Source organism: Myotis yumanensis, unplaced genomic scaffold (genome assembly GCF_028538775.1).
Source record: "Myotis yumanensis isolate MYYU_CA2020_CCGP unplaced genomic scaffold, mMyoYum1.0.hap1 SCAF_4, whole genome shotgun sequence".
Lineage (NCBI taxonomy): Eukaryota > Metazoa > Chordata > Mammalia > Chiroptera > Vespertilionidae > Myotis > Myotis yumanensis.
The window spans coordinates 100,460,129-100,480,821 of record NW_027223755.1 but is presented as its reverse complement, the minus strand read 5'-3'; the positions used below and the strand labels follow the sequence as shown (position 1 = coordinate 100,480,821).

At 41.9% G+C, this 20,693-nt stretch overlaps 1 protein-coding gene and 1 pseudogene across 4 annotated transcripts; both read right to left on the bottom strand.

Annotated features, from left to right (window-relative positions):
* Positions 1-2,520: 2,520 nt before the first annotated feature.
* ZNF200 (zinc finger protein 200) lies at positions 2,521-20,018 on the bottom strand. Of its 4 annotated transcripts, none has more exons than XM_070413157.1 (5): positions 19,923-20,018; positions 18,833-19,148; positions 17,602-17,693; positions 16,958-17,081; positions 2,521-5,211 (listed from the first exon to the last, which is right to left on the bottom strand). In XM_070413157.1, the coding sequence occupies exons 2-5, from the start codon at positions 19,077-19,079 to the stop codon at positions 4,484-4,486; spliced, it is 1,191 nt and encodes a 396-aa protein (XP_070269258.1). In that variant the 5' UTR covers positions 19,080-19,148; positions 19,923-20,018; the 3' UTR covers positions 2,521-4,483. The 4 variants fall into 4 exon arrangements, with proteins under 4 accessions (XP_070269258.1, XP_070269259.1, XP_070269261.1 ...); XM_070413158.1 differs by having other exon boundaries at positions 2,521-5,208; XM_070413160.1 differs by lacking the exon at positions 16,958-17,081 and having other exon boundaries at positions 5,126-5,208.
* LOC139008400 (ras-related protein Rab-11B pseudogene) lies at positions 9,238-9,990 on the bottom strand (annotated as a pseudogene).
* Positions 20,019-20,693: the final 675 nt, after the last annotated feature.

Below are 20,693 nucleotides of genomic sequence, written 5' to 3'. Positions count from 1 at the left end.
GAACTCCTTTAGCTTTTTCTTGTTTGTGAAGCTCTTTATCTGACCCTCAATTCTAAATGAGAGCTTTGCTGGGTAGAGTAATCTTGGTTGTAGGTCCTTACTATTATTCACTTTGAATATTTCTTGCCACTCTCTTTTGGCCTGCAAAGTTTCTGTTGAGAAATTAGCTGACAGTTGTATGGGCACTCCATTGTAGGAAACTAACTCCTTTTTCTTGCTGCTTTTAGGATACTCTCTTTGTCTTTAGCCCTTGGCATTTTAATTATGTTGTGTCATGGTGTGGGCCTCTTTGGGTTCTGCTTGTTTGTGACTCTCTGTGCTTCCTAAACTTCTAAATCTATTTCTTTCACCAGGTAGGGGAAGTTTTCTGTCATTATTTCTTCAAATAGGTTTTCAATATCTTGCACTCTCTCTTTTCCTTCTGGCACTCCCATAATGCTAATGTTGATATGCTTGAAGTTGTCCAGAGGCTCCATACACTATCTTCATATTTTTGGATTCTTTCTTTTTTGCTCTTCTGATTGGGTGCTTTCTGCTCCCTCATATATAAATCGTTGATTTGATTCTTGGAATCCTCTAATCTACTGTTGAATCCCCGAAAACTGTTCTTTATTTCAGTTAGTGTATGCTTAATTTTGGACTGGTTCTTTTTCATGTCTTTGACATTCTCACTAAGAGCCTTGAAAGTCTCATGAAGATCCTTGAGTAACCTTATAACCATGGTTTTGAATTCTGTATCTAGTAGTTTGCTTGCTTCCATTTCTTTCATTTGTGACATGTTTCTTTGTCTCCGCATTTTGGCTGCTTCCCTGTGTTTGTTTCTATGTATTAGGTAGAGCTTTATGTCTCCTGGGATTGGGAGAGTGGCCTTGTGTAGTAGGTGTCCTGTAGGGCCCAGTGGCTCAGCCTCCCCAGTCATCTGAGCTGGGCACTCTAGGTGCACCCCTGTGTGGGCTGTGTGCAGTCTTGTAGTTGAGCCTTGATTGCTATTGGCATCATTGGGAGAAATTGACCTCCAGGCCAATTGCCTGTAAGGACCAGCTGTGACTACAGTAGGGGAGCTGCTATGCAGGAAACACCCCTATGGAGCAGGACTTGTTTCAGTGGGGGCTTTGGTGCTCACTGAGTCTGCCTCTTGAGTGTGTCGCTTGTGAATGTGTAGAGTTGTAATCTGCTATGGTCTGAAACTGTCCACTGAGTGCACTGGCTCTAGGGCCTCCAGGGAGGTGCAAAGTCAGCCACTCCCTGGGGCCACCTGGCAGGAGCTACATAGGGATCTGCAGGTAACTGCTACTTGTTATTTGTATTGGGCTTGGAGGTAGGCTCAGCTGTGAAGCAAGGCAGGCTGGTGCTAGTGCTGGGTCTTTTATTGATAGGTTTGGGGCATGCTGTTACCATTTGAAACTTGTTTGATTTTAGCAAAGTCTGAAGCCTGAGCCAAGACAGGCCATTCATTTGAAAAAGCTGCTGCAAACAGCTTGGGTGGAGCTGCAAATCGAATGGGGTGAGATCTCAGGGAATCCCAAGGGTGGAACAAAGTGTGTTCCAGGCTAATGGAGACTCAGATATGGCTGCCACTCAACCCTACGACAGGGTATCACCCATCCACAGGCCTTGAGGACCAGATGGCCTGACACTTCTCATCACTGCCCTGCATGGCAGCCTTTAAGTACTCTAGGTGTGCGAGCCAGTCCTCTGGTGCCAATAACTGGTAGACCCAGTCAGTAATTCTGGAGGAATAGGAGAATAACATTGGCAGCCAGTTTTGTTGCTGGTGTTAATGGGTACTGTAGGCTTGAAATACAAATCGATAAAAGACAACTGTTCTGTGGTCCTTTAAGTGTTGGTTTTTGTTATTTATTCTTAATGTTTTTATTGAATTCAGAGAGAGGGAGAGAGGATAGAAATATCAATGATAAGAATCACTGATTGGCTGCCTCCTGCATGCCCCCTACTTGGGATCAAGCCTGAAATCCAGGCATGAGCCTGACCAGGGGAATAGAACTGTGACCTCCCAGTTCATGGGTCAATGCTCAATCACTGAGCCATACTGGCTGGGCTGTTACTGTCTTTTATTATTATTTTTTAAAATATATTTTATTGATTTTCTACAGAGAGGAAGGGAGAGGAATCGAGTTAGAAACATCGATGAGTGAGAAACATCCATCAGCTGCCTCCTCCACACCCCCTACTGGGGATGTGCCCGCAACCAAGGTACATACCCTTGGCCAGAATCGAACCTGGGACCCTTCAGTCTGCAGGCCGATGCTCTATCCACTGAGCCAAACCGGTTAGGGCTGTTACTGTCTTTTAATTAGGACTCAGGATTGTACTGTATCATAAAATGTTTTGTACCAAAACAAAGCTTAGAGCTACGTGTTTAAAAAAATAACAAGGAGCAATAGGCAGAAAAGATGAAACAAAACTACTACCAGTACTTGTAGATGGTATAATTTTTAACCACAAAACGTAACAGAACTGAGAAATTACTGAAAATTAAGAACATTCAGTGACGTGGCTAGTTTCACAAATATGTAATTAAAAATAACTTTCCTATTTAAGAGCAATAACTAGAAAAATATAATAAAAAACTATTTACAATACAAATTGAGAAAAATGTACTCGGGAATCCTATATAATAAAAGCCTAATATGCTAAGTGTTCAGTCGTCCAGCCAGCTTTCAGCCAATCAAAGCGTAATATGCTAATGATATGCTAAGGCTGCTCAACTGCTCACTATGACATGCACTGAGCACCAGGGGGCAGATGCTTTGACTGGTAGGTTAGCTTGCTGTTGGGGTCTGACCGATTGGGACTGAGCGAGATGAGCTGGACAAGCCCTGGAGCCCTCTTGTGATTCCTCCCCGGCTGACCAACCTCCTGCGTCCCTCGGCTTGGCCTGCACCCTCTCGCAATCTGGGACCCCTCAAGGGATGTTGGAGAGCCAGTTTCAGCCCGATGGCAGAATGACTGGTCACTATGATGCACACTAACCACCAGGGGGCAGACGCTCAACACAGGAGCTGCCCCCTGGTGGCTAGTGCACTCCCACAGGGAGAGCGATGCTCAGCCAGAAGCTAGGCTCATGGCTGGCAAGGACAGCAGCAGTGGCAGGAGCTCCCTGCAGGCCTAAGCTGTCAGTTAGACATCCCCTGAGGGCTCCCGGACTGCAAGAGGACGCCGGCCAGGCTGAGGGACCCCACCTGGAGTGCATGAATTTTGTGCACTGGGCCTCTAGTACTCTAAGTGAAAAGGCATGTTTCTGGTTGGGAAACAAAATTTGTAAACAAATTTTCCCATAGAGCTTAGAGGATTAATTTATTCCAATCAAAATACCAATGTAAAAATTTAGGAAAACCAAAAAGAGCAAAACTGAACAAGAATCCTTAAACTCACACACCATAGGATCGGTCCCATGAAGGCACCACTGGCCTTGCTTTGGGAAGGCAAGTCAGGAAAGTCTGATATCAGGCCAAAGAGAACAAATATCTACAACAGTGAAGACACAGGAATCCTGTCTCTTGATGGACAATGTGACCTAACCAATGTGACATAATTTCTACAAATAAAACACTTTGCTTGTGAGGTAGTGACCACTCATTGCCAAAGACCTGATAACTGCTTAGAGGGGAATTAAGCATATGGTAAGGTTATTGAGTAACCATGGATCCAAGCCAATGTGTTCCTCCTCCTTTTCGGGCTCTTGGGATTCCTTCCTAGTAAGTCTTCTTGGCTCAGCAGAGGAACATGATTCTGAAGAGCTTTTCCAATAGTGGAGTTGGGTGGCTGGATCTGAGCAATCCAAACTTCTTTTGTGGCAAGGGAAAGGCATCAAAGAGCTGTTTGAGCAATTGCGAGCTGAACAAGAACAGTAAGAGGAGTAGACATTTTAAAATTACATTGTGAAAAGGATTTTTTTAAAAGTCACTTTTCCCCATAAATTGCAAACAACTGACAGATCACAAATAACAATAAGCCTTTGATATTCAATTGCTATATTTTCCTATATTCCAAAGCAAAACAATCCCTTTCAACACTCAAGCTTTGAAGGGTGTTCTTAGAGGGTTACACGAATATAAGCTGTTGGCTTAACAATCAGTAGTTTGGGTCTTCCAGAATACCAGTCCAGAAAGGATCTTTGCATTCTATCTTCTCAAGTGTGTAAAAGAAGATATACTTTCAGTACACAAGAGTTACTCTGTTCACTTTGCAGGTAAACAACCTCCAGACTCATATTTGAAGTTTTTCATGGGAAAAAGATGTGACCTGTACATTGTAGTATAAGCTCACAAAGGAAAGCTCCTTATTCTCAAAAGCTTGGCTGCTAGATGAGGTATAGATCTTGAGGACATTTTCTTCCCTGTGAATTTTCTAAAAATTTGAGGTTTAGCCAAGATAGGCTATAATTTGGGCTATTATGAGGGTCTCATATATCTGTATCTTTACAGATAGCCTAGGAATTCAGAATTCCTTATGAAACATTTCAGGTTGAGGCAGGACCATCGGACCTTTCCCGATCACACTTCTGCTTTCGGGTCTTACATGCTGAGTGGGTTTTTTCATGCCGGGTACAGTTTGACAGCCGACCAAATCTTCTCCCACATTTTTTGCAACCATAAGGCCTCTCAACCACATGACTCTGCAGATGAAGCACAAATTCTTTGTTTTCTGGGAAGGTTTTCCCACATTCTGGACATTTAAATACCTTCTTCCTTACATGGATTCCTTCATGACGACTACGATGAGAATTTTGACGAAAATTTTTTCCACATTTTGAACATGAGTAAGGTTTCTCTCCTGTATGGATTCGCTCATGTTTATTAAGGTTTGTTTTATGATTGAAGCTTTTCCCACAGTGACTACAATCATAGGGTTTTTCTCCAGTATGAGTCCTCTGGTGGGAAATAAGGTAAGAACTTTCATTAAACTGTCTCCCACACAGTGGACAAGTGTACCATCTTCTTGATCTCCGATTTCGGTTAAGTGCAGTAATATTGATATCCACAAATTTTGAGAGTTCCTCTAGTGGAGTATCATTTTCAATGGTAATTAAAAGATCTCTCATTTTCCTTTCATTTGAAATGGATGTATTTAGTGTTTTTTCTTTATGGCAATCTGGAGGTTGCTCAGAGACCACAAAACAATCCATTTCATCACAATCTGAAGAATCTTCTATATGATCTTCACCCTCAGGATTACTATCATTGACTGCTGAAACAAAAAAAGAGAATTTAATAACTTTTGAGGGATATGATACCAGGAGGGGAAAAAAACAAGTCTGATTTTTCATTAAATAACCTTAAAAGTCACAAATCTGAGGACTGGCAGATAATTGCCACCAACATTCCTTTTATACTCTTATGAAGGGTGGGATACAGGACTAATAAATCTTTCCATACCCCACAATATAAGCAAACAGTAGTCTTTTTATGTGAAAGAAAAAATGAAATGAGTGAGACTATACCAAAGACTTTATGTGTACTCAATGAGTTCATATTGAGCTTATATGTGTAAAGCATTGAGCTAAGTACCAGGGGATGAAGGACATAAATACTAAAGGATACCACTCGTAATCTTTAGGCTAGTAAGTGAACGGTAAGATGACTTACTTCTAGGTTCTCACTACATTAACTATTATATTACTAGGAGCCCAGCGCACGATTCGAAATCGCACTGCGCCGCCCACCCTCCGGTCTGGCCCTGCCTCCCTCTCCTGCCCTTGAAGCAGCTGCGGCCACTGCTGATCAGGCCCTCCCCCAGGGCAGGCACGTGGAGGCCCCTGCCGCCCCTGCCACCCTGCCCTGGATGCTGCACACACAACCTCCTCCTGTTCGGTGTACCCATTATAGTGTCCTGGTTAATTAGCATATTTCTCTCTACAATGTCTTATATAGTAAAAAACAGTAAACAATTAAAATACCTCAAAATAGAGAAGATGTCATATATTCACACAATAGATTATTAGTTGGGAATCAAAGTGATTACTACAACTGATAAAACTATGGTAGAAGTCAACAGTGGCATTTTGGGGAGAAGAAGGAAGTAGTAATAGTAACTGGGTGAGGCACAATAGGAATTTCTGCAGTGCTAGAAAGTCAATTTTGGGTGATAGTTAGATAAATATAAATTTTGTGAAAATTTGAGTTATACACTTATTTGTATACTTTTCTGTATTTGTATTATAGTTCCAAAAAAACTGTAAAATAAGATTATAATGACTAGGTAGCAAAGTGAAAAACAGTATGCTGTAAACAGATTGGGTGACAAGGGACCCCTAAACTCTAGCAAACTTACTGAGAATAAAGTAAAAAGGTTAAATCAACTGCTTAGGCCTCAGCAGTTGAGCATCAACCTATGAACCTGGAGATCAAGGTTCGATTCCCTGTCAGGGCACATGCCCGGGTTGTGGGCTCAATCCCCAGTGTGGGGCATACAGGAGGCAGCTGATCAATTATTCTGTCTTATCAATGTTTCTAGCTTGCTCTCCCTCTTCTTTCCTCTCTGAAATCAATTTAAAAAAAAACCAAAACAATCAACTATTGAGATATGTGGCTGACCCAAAAGCTGGAATGTGAATCTCTACTGGATTTAGTAATTCCACACACTAATGTATTTATTCTATTTAATTATTCCTTTTATTTATTTCCTTAGGATAATGAAAATGCTGGGTAAAGCATATGCCAATTTTTATCACAGGTCTTGATATGAACTGCCAAAATGCCTTCCATAGAAGCTATAGCAATTTCAATACAACAATATCAATTGTGTGTAACAACTTAAGCTAATCTTGCCAGTATTAAATACCATGTAAAATATTTACTAAGTATAATGGTTTCTCATTGTAGCTTTATTTTGTACTTTATTACAAACTGTTGGGCTAAAACTTTTATAAATTCAAAGAAATTTTATATATTATAAATTCTAAGTCTTTGTCAATGACTATTGAATATATATATATATATATATATATATATATATATATATATATATATATATTTAACTTCATATCTAAGTTCCTTTAAATTTAAATAGTTGCAACTAGCTGGTCAGTGTGTCTCAGTGGTTGAGCGTTGACCTATGAACCAGGAGGTCAGGGTTGGATTCCTGGTCAGGGCACATGCCTGGTTGAGGGCTCGATCCCCAGTAGAGGGCATGGAGGAGACAGCCAATCAATGATTCTCTCTCATCATTTTTTTTTTTTTTAAATATATTTTATTGATTTTTTACAGAGAGGAAGGGAGAGAGATAGAGAGTTAGAAACATCGATGAGAGAGAGACATCGATCAGCTGCCTCCTGCACATCTCCTACTGGGGATGTGCCCGCAACCAAGGTACATGCCCTTGACCGGAATCGAACCTGAGACCCTTCAGTCCGCAGGCCGACGCTCTATCCACTGAGCCAAACCAGTTTTGGCATCTCTCTCATCATTTATGTTTCTTTTTCTCTCTCCCTCTCCCTTCCTCTCAAATTAATAAAAAATATATTTAAAAAATAATAAAATAAAATAGTTGCAATCAGTTTATTTCTGGTGTATTATAAATATTGACAGTTTAAAATAATGGAATAATGTATCTAAAGAAAATAACAAAGCTACTGATACGCAATATTATCCATCATCAAGCTGATCTTCAACACTCAGAAATGTTATAGCGTTCTTTCTCCTTACACATTCCACCTTTGTCACAGAATATTTTCATGTAAACTATTCTTATATTTGAAAATCTCTTACTGATATAATTTCATCCTTCAAGTTAAAATTTTTCCTTTTGGATTGAATTATTACTATTATTATTAATACTATATAGCTTATCAAAAGACATAAATACTGTAAATTTTAAACATAAAAAGAAAAATTGGAAATTCTGTTAATGAAATTGAGGATTTAAAAATTTTATTTCATGTTTTTCTGGGTGAATAATTATTGCTGAGATTGGGTTCAGGATCAATTCTAATCTGTTTTTTTAGTGAGCTCTGAGAATCTTTGTTCATATATAAATAGATGAAATTGACGCAAATTTTACTATGAAAGGATGTCATTCAATTCTTTGAACTATTTCCACTTTACATGCCAAACCCACAGTGCCACATTTCAAGTATTATTTTTGTGACCAATCAGCTCACAACTCAATTGGATCCTCCTCAATTTTGTTGAAAGCACAGAAGTGAAAAGCATCCTGAATTATGAAAAGATTTGTTTACCCATCAGTAGAGACATCAATTTTTAAATTTTTTGGGAAATATATAAAAAAGACTTTTCTAACACTAATCAAGTAACTATTAGTTATACCTCTTTTCCATTTGCATGCATCTTCTTTAGCTGAATATACTCACAATAGGTTGGGAAAACTAAGACATTGTTAATTATATTCAATATTGTTAACGTGTTTTCAATAAATTGAGTTAAATCTGCAGCTTGCATGTTTTTTAAAAAGGTGATGAAATGTTTTAAATTGAAGTCTTCCTCTAGAATAACTCAACTTAAAATGAGGAAAAAATCAGTTTTCAAAATTTGATCAATTTCTATTGTGTTTTCTGGCCATTTTTTAATTCTTTTTATAGTTAACTCATATATTTGGAGTTTTGTTGTTGTTTTTGGCATTAATCTTACAAATTGTATAAAGATTTGTGTTTCTCTTCAATAACAAAAAACCAAGGGCTACAAGAGTGGTTGTATATAGAAAACACAGATATGCTTCACCTGCAAACAGGGTCCTGACCAGACAAGGAAACAAGAGAAAAGGGCACAGAGAAGGGGAGTGGGTCCTTCTCCCAGCACAAATCTACAGGCAGGGGCTGGATTCACACAGGCTTAGGAGAGGCCAAGGTCAAAAGGCATGTGCCAGTGCTGGCTGTATGTGGGGAGCAGAGTGCCAGTAGGAGCCTGTGTCTGTCCCACCCCACCTTAGTTGCTCTTCAGGCTTTGGCCCAGATGGGAATTCTCGGTGGGGACCAGGGCCAATTGGGACAACTGGTTCGAGAGTGAGGGAAATAATTGCTCTCTGGAGTCTGCTGTGGAAAACTGAAGAAGCCTGATCAGTGTGCCTATCCTCTTGCCTCTGGCTGGCCTTGCCCATCCTGCCACCCTTCCGGCCCCATACAGAGGCCCACTGGGACCCAAGAAGAGCAGGTGCAGCAGCCAGGGCTTTGAGCTTTCCTGGGGTGCGGAGAGGGGAGACAGGAGGTGCTGCTGGACTCCTTCTTAAGCCCCAGCTGAGCTCAATAGGAGGGTGGGATCATGTAGGACATCATGGTGAGGGGTGAGCAGAGGACAAGGATGTGCATGCACACATGGACGAGGTGTGCGTGGTTAAAGGCACTGCAGTCTGCTCAGTTTCTGTCTGTTGGTAGCAGGCGGCATGCTGATGTCCACCACATTGTGGCCTAGGGACTAATGGGCTGCACGATTTCCAATCTGTTTTTGTGATATAATGTGGTAGATCTCTTTGATGATGTTCTTGAAAGCTTCCTCTACACCGGTGAAGTCCAAGGCTGAGCTCAATGAAGGACAAGTTGTTCTCTGCAAAAGCACAGGCCTCGTCAGTGGGCACAGCCCTCGGGTGGCATAGGTTGCTATTGTTGCCCACCAGCAATATAATGAAGGTGCTGTCAGTATGTTCCCATAGCTCCTTCAGCCAGTGCTTGACGTTCTCTATGTCAGGGGCTTGGCAATGTCATAGCAGCGTTCCCACTGCACCAGTAGTAGGTGGAGGCGATGGTGAGGTAGTGCTCTGGCTGTGGTGTCACAAATCTGCGCCTATAGTCTTGCTATCCACCTGGATGCTGTGGGTGGCAAACTCCACGCCAATGGTGCTCTTGCTCTCCAGGTTGAACTTGTAGGTGAAGCAAGACAGACAGCAGGTAGCTCTTCCCCACCCTGGAGTCCCCGATGAGCGCCACTCTGAATAGGTAGTCGTACTTGTCTTCCCCAGACCCCACTGTCCTGCTGCTTCCTGCAGGATCCCCTGCAGCCCCACCACAAGCACCCCCATTTGGAGTTTAATATCACACTTTTGTTTATAACATGTCTGAAATTGGTAAAAGCAGCCAGAACATGAATCTAAATACAGTATAAATAAATTTGGAGGGCAGTTATCTTTACATTTTAATTTTCCCATTTACACCTGTGTCTCTCCAATATTTAACAATCTTTTTTTTTATATTTACCAACAAAGCATTTCTAGTTTACTTCTATTTTATAGTCACTCTGAATGAGAGGTTTCATTGTTTTCTACCTACTTTAAAACTATTTAATAAAAATTTTAGTCAATCCTTTTAGATTTTGTAAGTACAAGTTAGGGTTTGTACTAAGTACAAAAAGGGTTCCTTCCCTTTCCAATATTTCTTCTTTTTTATATTTTTATTGATTTCAGAGAGGAAGGGATAGGGAGATAGAAACATCAATGATGAAAAAGACTCATTGATTGGCTGCCTCTTGCACGCCCCCTATTGGGGATCGAGCCCGCAATCCGGGCATGTACCCTGACTGGGAATCAAACCCAGGGCCTCTTGGTCCATGGGACAATGCTCAATCCAGAGTCACCACAGCTGGGCAAGATTTATTCTTTTTTTTTTTTTTAATATATTTTATTGATTTTTTACAGAGAGGAAGGGAGGATAGAGAGTTAGAAACATCGATGAGAGAGAAACATCGATCAGCTGCCTTCTGCACACCCCCTACTGAGGATATGCCCACAACCAAGGTAGGGGATGTGCCCGCAACCAAGGTACATGTCCTTGACTGGAATCGAACCTGGGACCCTTGAGTCCGCAGGCTGACGTTCTATCCACTTGAGCCAAACAGGTTAGGGCAAGATTTATTCTTTTTAACCCTTTTTTCTTTTCTTGTTTTAGAAAACCTAGTTAATGATATTCTGAAAGCAGGTTTATTTTGTTCTGTTTTAAGGAATTATTGTCAGTGTTTTATGAATGATTATAAATGGTTATATTAAAGGGCTGTTTTGAGGACAATTTATGGACATTCATGATTTTTCTTTAATGTACTAACTTTTAAAATTAAAAAATTTTAGTAGCTAATATATTTATATTGCTCAAAAATAAAAACATATGAAAAAGTATGCAATGAGAAATCTTTTTTTTAAAATGTGAGGTTCTTTTTTTAATATATATATATATATATATTTTTTTTGATTTTTAAAAAAAATATATTTTATTGATTTTTTACAGAGAGGAAGGGAGAGGGATAGAGAGTTTGAAACATCGATGAGAGAGACATCGATCAGCTGCCTTCTGCACACCCCCTACTGAGGATATGCCCGCAACCAAGGTACATGCCCTTGACTGGAATCGAACCTGGGACCCTTGAGTCCACAGGCCGATGCTCTACCCACTGAGCCAAACCGGTTAGGGCTGCAATGAGAAGTCTTAATCCAATCCCTGTCCCCATCCATTCTATTTATCTCTCAGAGTGGTACCAGTTTTTATTAGTTTCTTTTTAGTCTTCCATTGTTTCTTTAGACAATACATTTTCTTTTTCTCCTTCTTTCTTATATAAAAGGTAGCATACTATATATTTCTGCTCGTTTTATTTCAACCACTATATTCCAGTATATAGAGATTATCACAATATGATGTGTGGACATTTCATAATCAACCCTGCAGAGACACCTGGATTGTTTTCAACCATGTGTTTTTAGAAACAACACCACAATGAATAACTACATCATTTTGAATATGTACTGTTGCTGTTACCTGTAGGTCAGATTCCCAGAAGTGGGACTGCTGGATCAAAGAGTTAATGCATCTGTAACATGGGTAATTACAGATTCCCATACATAAGGACTGTACTATTCCGTATACCTACCAGCAATATAGCTCTCCCAACAACCATACTACCGAAGTGTTGCTACAGTACTGATTTATGTAAATCAGATTTTAACCAATGGTAACTCAGCCCCTAGCTAATTTGGCTCGGTGGACAGTGTGTCAGCATGAAAACTAAAGGGTCTTGGGTTTGATTCCAATGAGGGGCACATGCCTGGCTTGCAGGCTTGATCGCAAGCAGGGGGCATGCAGGAGGCAGGCAATCAATGATTCTCTCTCATCATTGATGCTTCTATCTCTCTCTCCCTCTCCCTTCCTCTCTGAAATCAATACATATGTATTTTAAAAATGGTAACACAGTAGAGGTTTAATTTGTATTTCTAATTATGAGTAGGACTGGACATATTTTCATGTATTTAAAAAAGGTAATTTGAATTTTTGTGTGAATCTGTTGATTTTTCTCTTCCCTACTTCTAGAAACTGTTTATAAATTAGGAAGATTAAGCTTTTGTCTGAGTTATAAATATTTCCAACTTGTTGCCTTTTAAAAGTTACAGATATATTTTTTCATTTTTATGTAATTTATTGATCTTTTCTTTCAAGACTTTCAAATCCATTTGAATTTGGTATCAGATTGTCCAATTGTAGGAGGTGGGGGTGAGGTGGGAGGGATCCTATAGGTATTGTTAATGAGATTACATTGAATTCATAAATCAACTCGGGGAGAACTGACCTTTATACATTAAATCTTCCCACCTAAGAACATGGTGTTTCTTTTCATTCATTCAAATCTGCTTCTGTGTCCTTTAGAAGTGTTTTAAGGTTTTCCTAATAATTTTTGCACATTTCTTAAGTTTATTTCTAGGTGTTTAATCTTTTTTGTCCCTATATCTTCTATATGATTATGTTTGCATAGGAAAGCTAATGATTTCCATATACTGTAATATTTTACAATCCAATGCTGTACTGAATGCTCTTGTATTTGGTAAGTTTTCAGACATTCTCTAGAGTTTTCCAGCTACACAATTATAACATATGTAAACAGATGTACCTTTATCTTTCTCTTAAAATTGTTTTACACCTAACTTCTTTCTCATTTAACTACACTGGCCAAATACCCAAAACACAATATTAAATACAGAAATAGTGACAGTGGGCTTCATTGTTGTATTCCTAATTTTAGTGGGAATGCCTCCCAGTATTTCCTGTTAAGGTGATGCTGGCTGAAAAGATAAGTACCTTATTAAGGATGTATTCAGTAAGTACTACTTTGTTAAGTATTCTTATGAAGCAGGGGTTTGTATTTAGTCAAATACCTTTTCAGTAATTATGAAAATGATCTTGGATTTTTTTCTTCATTATAAGATGGAATATATTAACAGACTTTCTAGTATAAAATCAGTTTTGCATTCCTGGAATAAATCTTATTTGGTCATAGCAGTTTTTAAAAAATTTATTATTATTTTTAAAAATCCTCACCTGAGGATATTTTTTGCACTGATTTTAGACACAGTGGAAGGAAGGGAGGAGAGAGGGAAAGAAAAAGAGACACACATTGATTGCCTCCCACACACGCCCAAACCTGGGATTGAACCGGCAACCAAGGTACCTGCCCTTGACTGGGAATCAAACATGTGACCCTTCAGTCCCGGGGCTGATGCTGTAACCACTGAACACCAGCTAGGGCTGGTCACAGCAGTTTTTATCAGGCTGTGGTATCTTTGTTACACTAATTTCATAAAAATAATTTGAACATTTTTTTTCTGTACTCGAATTTTTCATAGCATTTGAATTGTCTAGTTTTTAGGAATTCACAAGAATTTTCTGTGAAACTGGTCCTTTTTCTTTGATGGGGGGCTAGTTTTTGAAAATTTCAATTTGTTCAGATAAATTAGTTTATTTTTTTAAATCTTTCTTATTCTTCTATTTTTTAACTTACTGATTTCTAATTTAGTATTTATTAACACTTTGTTTTCCTTTATCTTGTTGTTTTCCTAACTCTGAGTCATAGGCTTAATTACTTTATTTTTTTTACATGTTTTTACAGCCATAAACTTTCTTTTGAGTACCACTTTAGGCTATATACCAGTGATGGCCAACCTTTTGAGCTCGGCGTGTCAGCATTTTGAAAAACCCTAACTTAACTCTGGTGCCGTGTCACATATAGAAATTTTTTGATATTTGCAACCATAGTAAAACAAAGATTTATATTTTTGATATTTATTTTATATATTTAAATGCCATTTAACAAAGAAAACTCAACCAAAAAAATGAGTTCGCGAGTCATCTCTGACAACGCGTGTCACAGGTTCACCATCACTGCTATATACCATAGATTGTGACACACTGTTTTCTGGAAAAATTATGTAACTTTAACTTGTATTTCCCCTTTGACTCAGGTAATTTAATAGTTTTTAAAATTTCCAAGTGGAACTTTTCCCCCTGATTTCATTATTAATTTCTAGTTGTACTGGGTAGATCTTATCGTGTTATTTCTACTCTGGAATCCACTGAGTTTTTCTTTGTTGCAGGGAATAGAGTCAGTGTGTATCAATCTTGTAAAGATATGTTCTCTTACCACAGTAGAAGTAGACATAACTATAAGATCTCACTGAGAATTTAAGTGTTCTACATTTCTGTTTTCATGTTCACTTGGATAGACTCACATTCTATTCTCCTCTATTGACAACTCTTGATTCCTGCCCCGCCCCCCGTTCATTCCCTTGCACTTTTCCCTTTGCAAATTGACCAAATGCTACTATTTCTAGCTGTATGCTGATGACTCCCAAATCTCTGCGTCTACATCTGACCCCCAACCCCCAATGTCCAAGTGCCCAGAGGATAATCTCATTTTATTTCCTGCTGTGGAAATACAATCCATCTTCTTCCAAACTCTACTTCTGGGTCCAAATCCTGTCTCTCCTTATAGTTATAATGGTTTCACATTGCTTCTCTTTTTATGTGAATGACTTTATCTTACAAAACAAATTGGAAAGTCCTGGAAGGCAGGACTGGAGTAACATGTATCTTTTTAATCAACTCCAGAACCCAACTCTACCTGAGGAAAAAAATAAGGGGCATTTACTAAATATTGGTGAACGACTTAAGCATTTTCTTTCTTTCTTTCTTTTTTTTTTTTTAGACAGAGTTGAAGGGAGGGGGACAGAGAGAGAAAGGAGAAAAACATTGACGTGAGAGAGAGACAGCGATTGGCTCCCTCCCGCATGTGCCCTGACAGGGTCTGGAACTGAACCTGTAACTCAGGTCTGTGCCCTTGAACGGGACTCAAACCCAAGACCCTTCAGTGCGTGGCTGATGCTCTAACCACTGAGAAACATTGGCCAGGGTGACTTAAGTGTTTTAAAAAATCATACGTATATCTTTGCTATTTACTGTTTGACTCCAAGCTTAAATAATCAATTTTAGGGTATGGGCAAGGGAGGGGAGAGTGAGCATTGGGTCTCTAGGCCTCAAGGTGCATGGCCAAAGTATTCCCGGTGTTGGCAACATAACCACCAACCTGTCACCCAAAATAAATGCTAGCTTTGCACAAGAGCCAGGAAAAACTCATATAATAAATCTTATCTGTTTATACTTTTTCCTAAAATAAAGAAAACAGAACAATCTGTAGGAAATTAACCTGGCCCACTACCCTGACCATGTGTGTAAGAAAACCACAGAGTTTAATAGTCATGGATTTTTGTCACCTAGGCAACGCACACCTACTTTCTGCTCAACTTCAGACTCAGAACAAACAGCCCTGAAATCAAGTAAAAACATTAGGCACTCAGCAAAATGATTTTTGAAGGCCCCTGACTCTGTGACAGAGGTGGGGAACCTTTTAACCTCCAAGGGCCATTTGGATATTTACAACATCATTTGCTTAATATGATTCACTTAATATAAATTTATGTTGCTATGAAAAAAAGCTCCTAGATTTATTGAATTTCAAGTCCCGCCTACGGTTGCCTTGGCAGGGCCAGACCAAATGACTTCTCGGGCCTTACACGGCTCTCGGGACTCACCCTTGCTCTCCAATAACAGTGTTCTTCTAGAGAAAAGCTGAAGCACCTCTAAGGTTAAGCTGTTGCCAGGTGAGTGAATATGTATCACTGAGGATATCTGTTAACCATTACTGGAAAATGAGTACAAATGAAGAAGGGCCCTTCACCAACCATATAGAAAATACACTGACAAAATTATGAGACATTCAGCAAGGAGACAGTACAGCTCTGGGTCAAGGCTGTAAGGTCTGATGTTAAATTCCCAGAGTCCAAATCTCTGCTTCACTATCTACTGCTGTGTGACCTTTAGCAAGTAGCTTTTCTCTGCTCCTGTTTCATCATCTGTAAAATGGTAATAACTCCTATACCCCACAGTACAGCTGTGAGAATTACAAAGATAATAAATGCATACAAAGTACTTAGACTAGTGCCTAGCACCTAAGTACACAAGTGCTTAATAAGCAGATATTATTTCCATCAATAGTTGGATATATTTTCTTTTACACTAGTAGGTTTCACAGCTATTGACCTTCAATGTGTCATGTGTCCAATGAAAACACAAATTTAAAATATACCTGTTGGGCCCTAGCCGGTTTGGCTCAGGGGATAGAGTATTGGCCTGGGACTATAGGGTCCGGGGTTAGATTCCGGTCAAGGGCATGTAGTTGCGGGCTTTGATCCCCAGCCCTGGTCGCGGTCATACAGGAGGCAACCAATAGATGTGTCTCTTTTCACACCAATGTTTCTCTATCTCTCCCTCTCCCTTCCACTCTAAAAACCAATGGAAAAATATCCTCAGGTGAGGATTAACATACATACATACATACATAAATAAACAAATAAAATATACCTGTTGGGAAATAGCACTGGATCTAAAAAATAGATTCAGAAAGTCTGCCCACATTTTCTATCTGTTTGAATGCTTGATGTTAATACATCAGCTGTAGTCCTTGCTTACCAAGAGAGGTACCTTCCGCCTTTGCTGCCCCCAAGATATAGGGAAAATGGCCACCCAGAGCTGAAACAGGCTCTGGCTCATGGGACAAGACAAAAATTAAACGCATGTGCTTAGCTGGTATGAATGGTGTCTCGAAAAAGTCTGAGATGAAGTAGAAGAACATGATTTTCCCATAGCATTCAATCTGAATACACAAGGGACTTGATTTCTTACCCATTAACATCATCTCCCCAATATTGTCTTCTTCCTTCTCTGAGGTGGGCTCCTGCATAGGATCCAAGTTCACACATTCTTCTTGGGAGTGAAATACATTCAAATCCTCAAAAACCACCAGATCCTGAAAGAGCAACAGGCCCCCCTTCCTCTTAGTAACAGAGGTTCCTTGACAGCCCTGTTGATAAGAAATACTGAGACCCAATGACAAGGGAAGGAATGGTGAAAGGGATTTATAAGTCTCACAGAGATGCAGCCAGTCAGGAAAGGAGCCAGAAGACAAGCAGAAGAAAAAGATCTAAGGAGAAAGTGAAGAACAAGCCCCATTCTCCCTGCTGACTTTCGAGAATATGTTTTTATATAAAGATTGGCTGAGGTGGGAGGGATAGCAAGAGCAGTGGAGCCCGGTCATTGGGACACGACCCATGAACCAGGAAGTCACTGGTTAGATTCCTGATCAGGGCACATGCCTAGGTTGTGGGCTGAATCCCCACCCAGTAGGCGGGGCGCAGGAGGAAGCCGATCAATGTTTCTATCTCTCCATCCCTCCCCCTTCCTCTTTCTCTAAAATCAACAAAAACACATTTAAAAGGAAGAGCAGAGAAGGTGATACACTCAAACAATGAATGGGAAACCATACCCACCTCAGAATCAGCTTTCAAGCACACAGATACTGTCTCCTGTTCCTGCTGGATTCCTTCTTTGCTCAGAAAGTTCGCTAGGGGACCAGGTTGCACTGGGAAAAGAGGAAATTGCAGTTAGTGGAAAAGTCAGTCAGTCTAATATGGAGACCCTACCCACACCCTAAGATCAGGTTGCCTTCACTCCTTTGGCAGGCAACTCATGGCCTTTTCTGGTCCTGTGAGCCCAGTCAGAGATCGAGCCATAAATCACAGTGTCTGGAACCTATTACATAGGGTCTCCTCATTATGAAAAGAATGATTTCCCCTAAGTACCTTTTAAAATTCCCACAACTACCAAAGAGGGGCTTGGGAGAAGGTAAAGTCTGAAGAACCCCATAGCAAGCACAAAATTTCCAAAACGCCACATAAACTAAAATCAATTCATTCATTCATTCATTCACATTTATTTATCTTAAAAAAATATTGCCACCCTAGCTGGTTAGGCTCAGTGGATAGGGCGTTAGCCTGCGGACCAAAGGGTCTGGGGTTCGATTCCGATCAAGGGCACGTATCTCGGTTGTAGGCTCCCTCCTCGGCACAGGCCCTGGTCAGGGCACATGCAGGAGGCAACCAACTGATGTGTTTCTCTCACATCAATGTTTCTCTCTGTCTTCCCCACTTTTCCCCTCTCTCTAAAAAATCAATGGAAAAATATCCTTGGGTGAGGATTAAAAAAACAAAACAAAAAAGATATTGCCTACTCCCCTCCCCCAATGGAAAATGGACACTACAGAAAAGAGGCACACCGCTTATTCTATGGCCTTACCCACACCCAGCAAACCACTTAAGCTCTAGGTTGAGAAGAATACTCCCTCTCCCCAACGTGTTGACTTATTAAAATCAACTATTCCGCCCTAACCGGTCTGGCTCCGTGGATAGAGTGTCAGCCTGTGGACTGAAGGGTCCCAGGTTCAATTCCGGTCAAGGGCATGTACCTGGGTTGCAGGCACATCCCCAGTAGGGAGTGTGCAGGAGGCAGCTGATGGATGTTTCTCTCTCATCGATGTTTCTAACTCTCTATCCCTCTCCCTTCCTCTCTGTAAAAAAAAATCAATAAAATGTATTTTTAAAAAAATCAACTACTTTCCTCAATATCCATCATCCTAACTGGGAGTCCTTACTAGCAGGGAAAGACTAGCTCAGCCCCTGAGTGCCCCCCCCTTCTCTTCCAGGGAAACAGAAGTGTCCTTACCTCTGTTCTGAAAGTTTGAGCTCACATCTTTCATGATCACCAAGGTCTCTTTGGCATTCTGATCGGGCTGGGGGAGTCCTGGCTTGGGCAAGAAGGTGAGGAAGTGCTCCAGAACCAGCTGGTGGATGGTCTTGGGCCTGTTGGTAGCATCCTGAAGTAGGTCTTGGCCTAGCTTGGAGTTTGGAGGCACTCTCAGGATAAAGGACTGCTTTGGCTTCGGAGGCATCGCAAACACTTTTGCAGCCATCGCGCCTTGAAATCACGCACCACACTCGCTTGGGGAGAGCTTCCGAAGCCACCTCTCCCTGGAGAAAACCTGTCAGAAAGTGGCAGACAAGAGGTACCCTCGGTTACCCACAAGATCAGGCAGGGTATGTCCTACCCGAGTGGCTCGGGTAGTGAGACCACAGGAGATCTAAGTCAGGAAAGAAAGCTAAGCCGGGGCGGGGAATTCATAGCTGAAATGGATTCTCTCAGCAAGGGCCGCAAGGAAGACCCTGAGAATGAGAGCTAGAGGATGTCCAACCTGCAGGGATCAAAGGCAGCCGACAGAAGACCAAGGGCCATTACCCTAAGAAATACAAGTGCAAATCCCACTGGGAGGAGTTGTTTAACTCATGCTGGTGGAGCAATGGGGCTAGAACAGCGGTCACCAACCGGTGGCCCGCGAGGTCCGAGAAAGGGTGGCGACCGCTGGGCTAGAAGACAGGAAACCCGGGGCCAATACCGAGGGCTGTTTGTATAGAAGTCCATCAGCTTTGGCCTGAATCTGAGCGCAGAGCCTACGGGTACCTTTCGAGGGGCCGCTGGTGGCTCGGGAAGAAAACCCAAGGCCGCAGGAGGTGCCCCCTTTATGCGGAGAGCGCTCTGCTGAAGGCGGCAAGGGACATCCCAGCAGGACCCCCAGTCCTAGCCCACGCTAGACCCTCTCCCATCGGTCGGGGGCTACCTTTAGCGCGCAGCCCGGCCGGGGCGTTGCCTGGGGCCAGCTCCAGGCTTCCTATCCAGCCAAGCTCCTCCAACAACGGACCACCATCCGCTCCCCAGAGCTTGCCTCCAGCCTGGTTCCCGCCCTCGCGGAGCAACTCACCTTTCGGAGGCTCTGCCACCCCTGGACGCTCGCTGAGGGCAGCCCGGAGACCCAGGCTCGAGAAGAGACCGGGAAACTAGGCGCGAGAAGCCGAGCCCTCCCCTCGCCCTTGGGAGTGTCCTCACAATCTGCCCGAGACTATTGGTGCGCCCATACGTCAATTAGGAAAGACGGCAGGACGCGGTGCCTTCTGGGAGTGGGGGCACCTCAGCATCTGTGATGTCACGCCCGGTGCCTCGTTTCCGGTGCGATAACCTGGTCTCCCTACTCGGAGCGGGCAGTCTGTAGTTGAGGCGAGGCTCGAAGCAGACCGGCGGAGCTCACAGGGCTGGAGGGAGGCCAGACTGGAGACAGCCGCTTTCTCTGTGTCCCTACCTGGAAGACGGAAAGCAGAAGACTAGCTCCAGTCCTCCATGACCAGCTAGCACCCCTCCAGGTACGGGCTAACTCTAGGAGCTGCTGGGAAATGTAGTTCAACTCTAATCAGCCAATGGGAGGCCTCCAAGCGCGGCGGGTGGGACGGAGCAGAGCCGTGGCTAGACCGGAAGCGAGTTGTCTCTGGGACCGGAAGGTTTGTTCCCGGCCCCCGCAGTTGCCGTGCAGCATCCGGGGTGAGCCAAAGGTTTACGGGGGTGAGAAGTGAGTGGCGGTTCAGGGCTTCAGCCAGATCCTGGGTCCGTTCACAACTGCCCCTTCTATCAGGGCCGGCCAGGAGGTCAGAGCCTGGCGACCCTTCTCTCCTCTGCTTGCCCACTTCGATGCATCTTACTT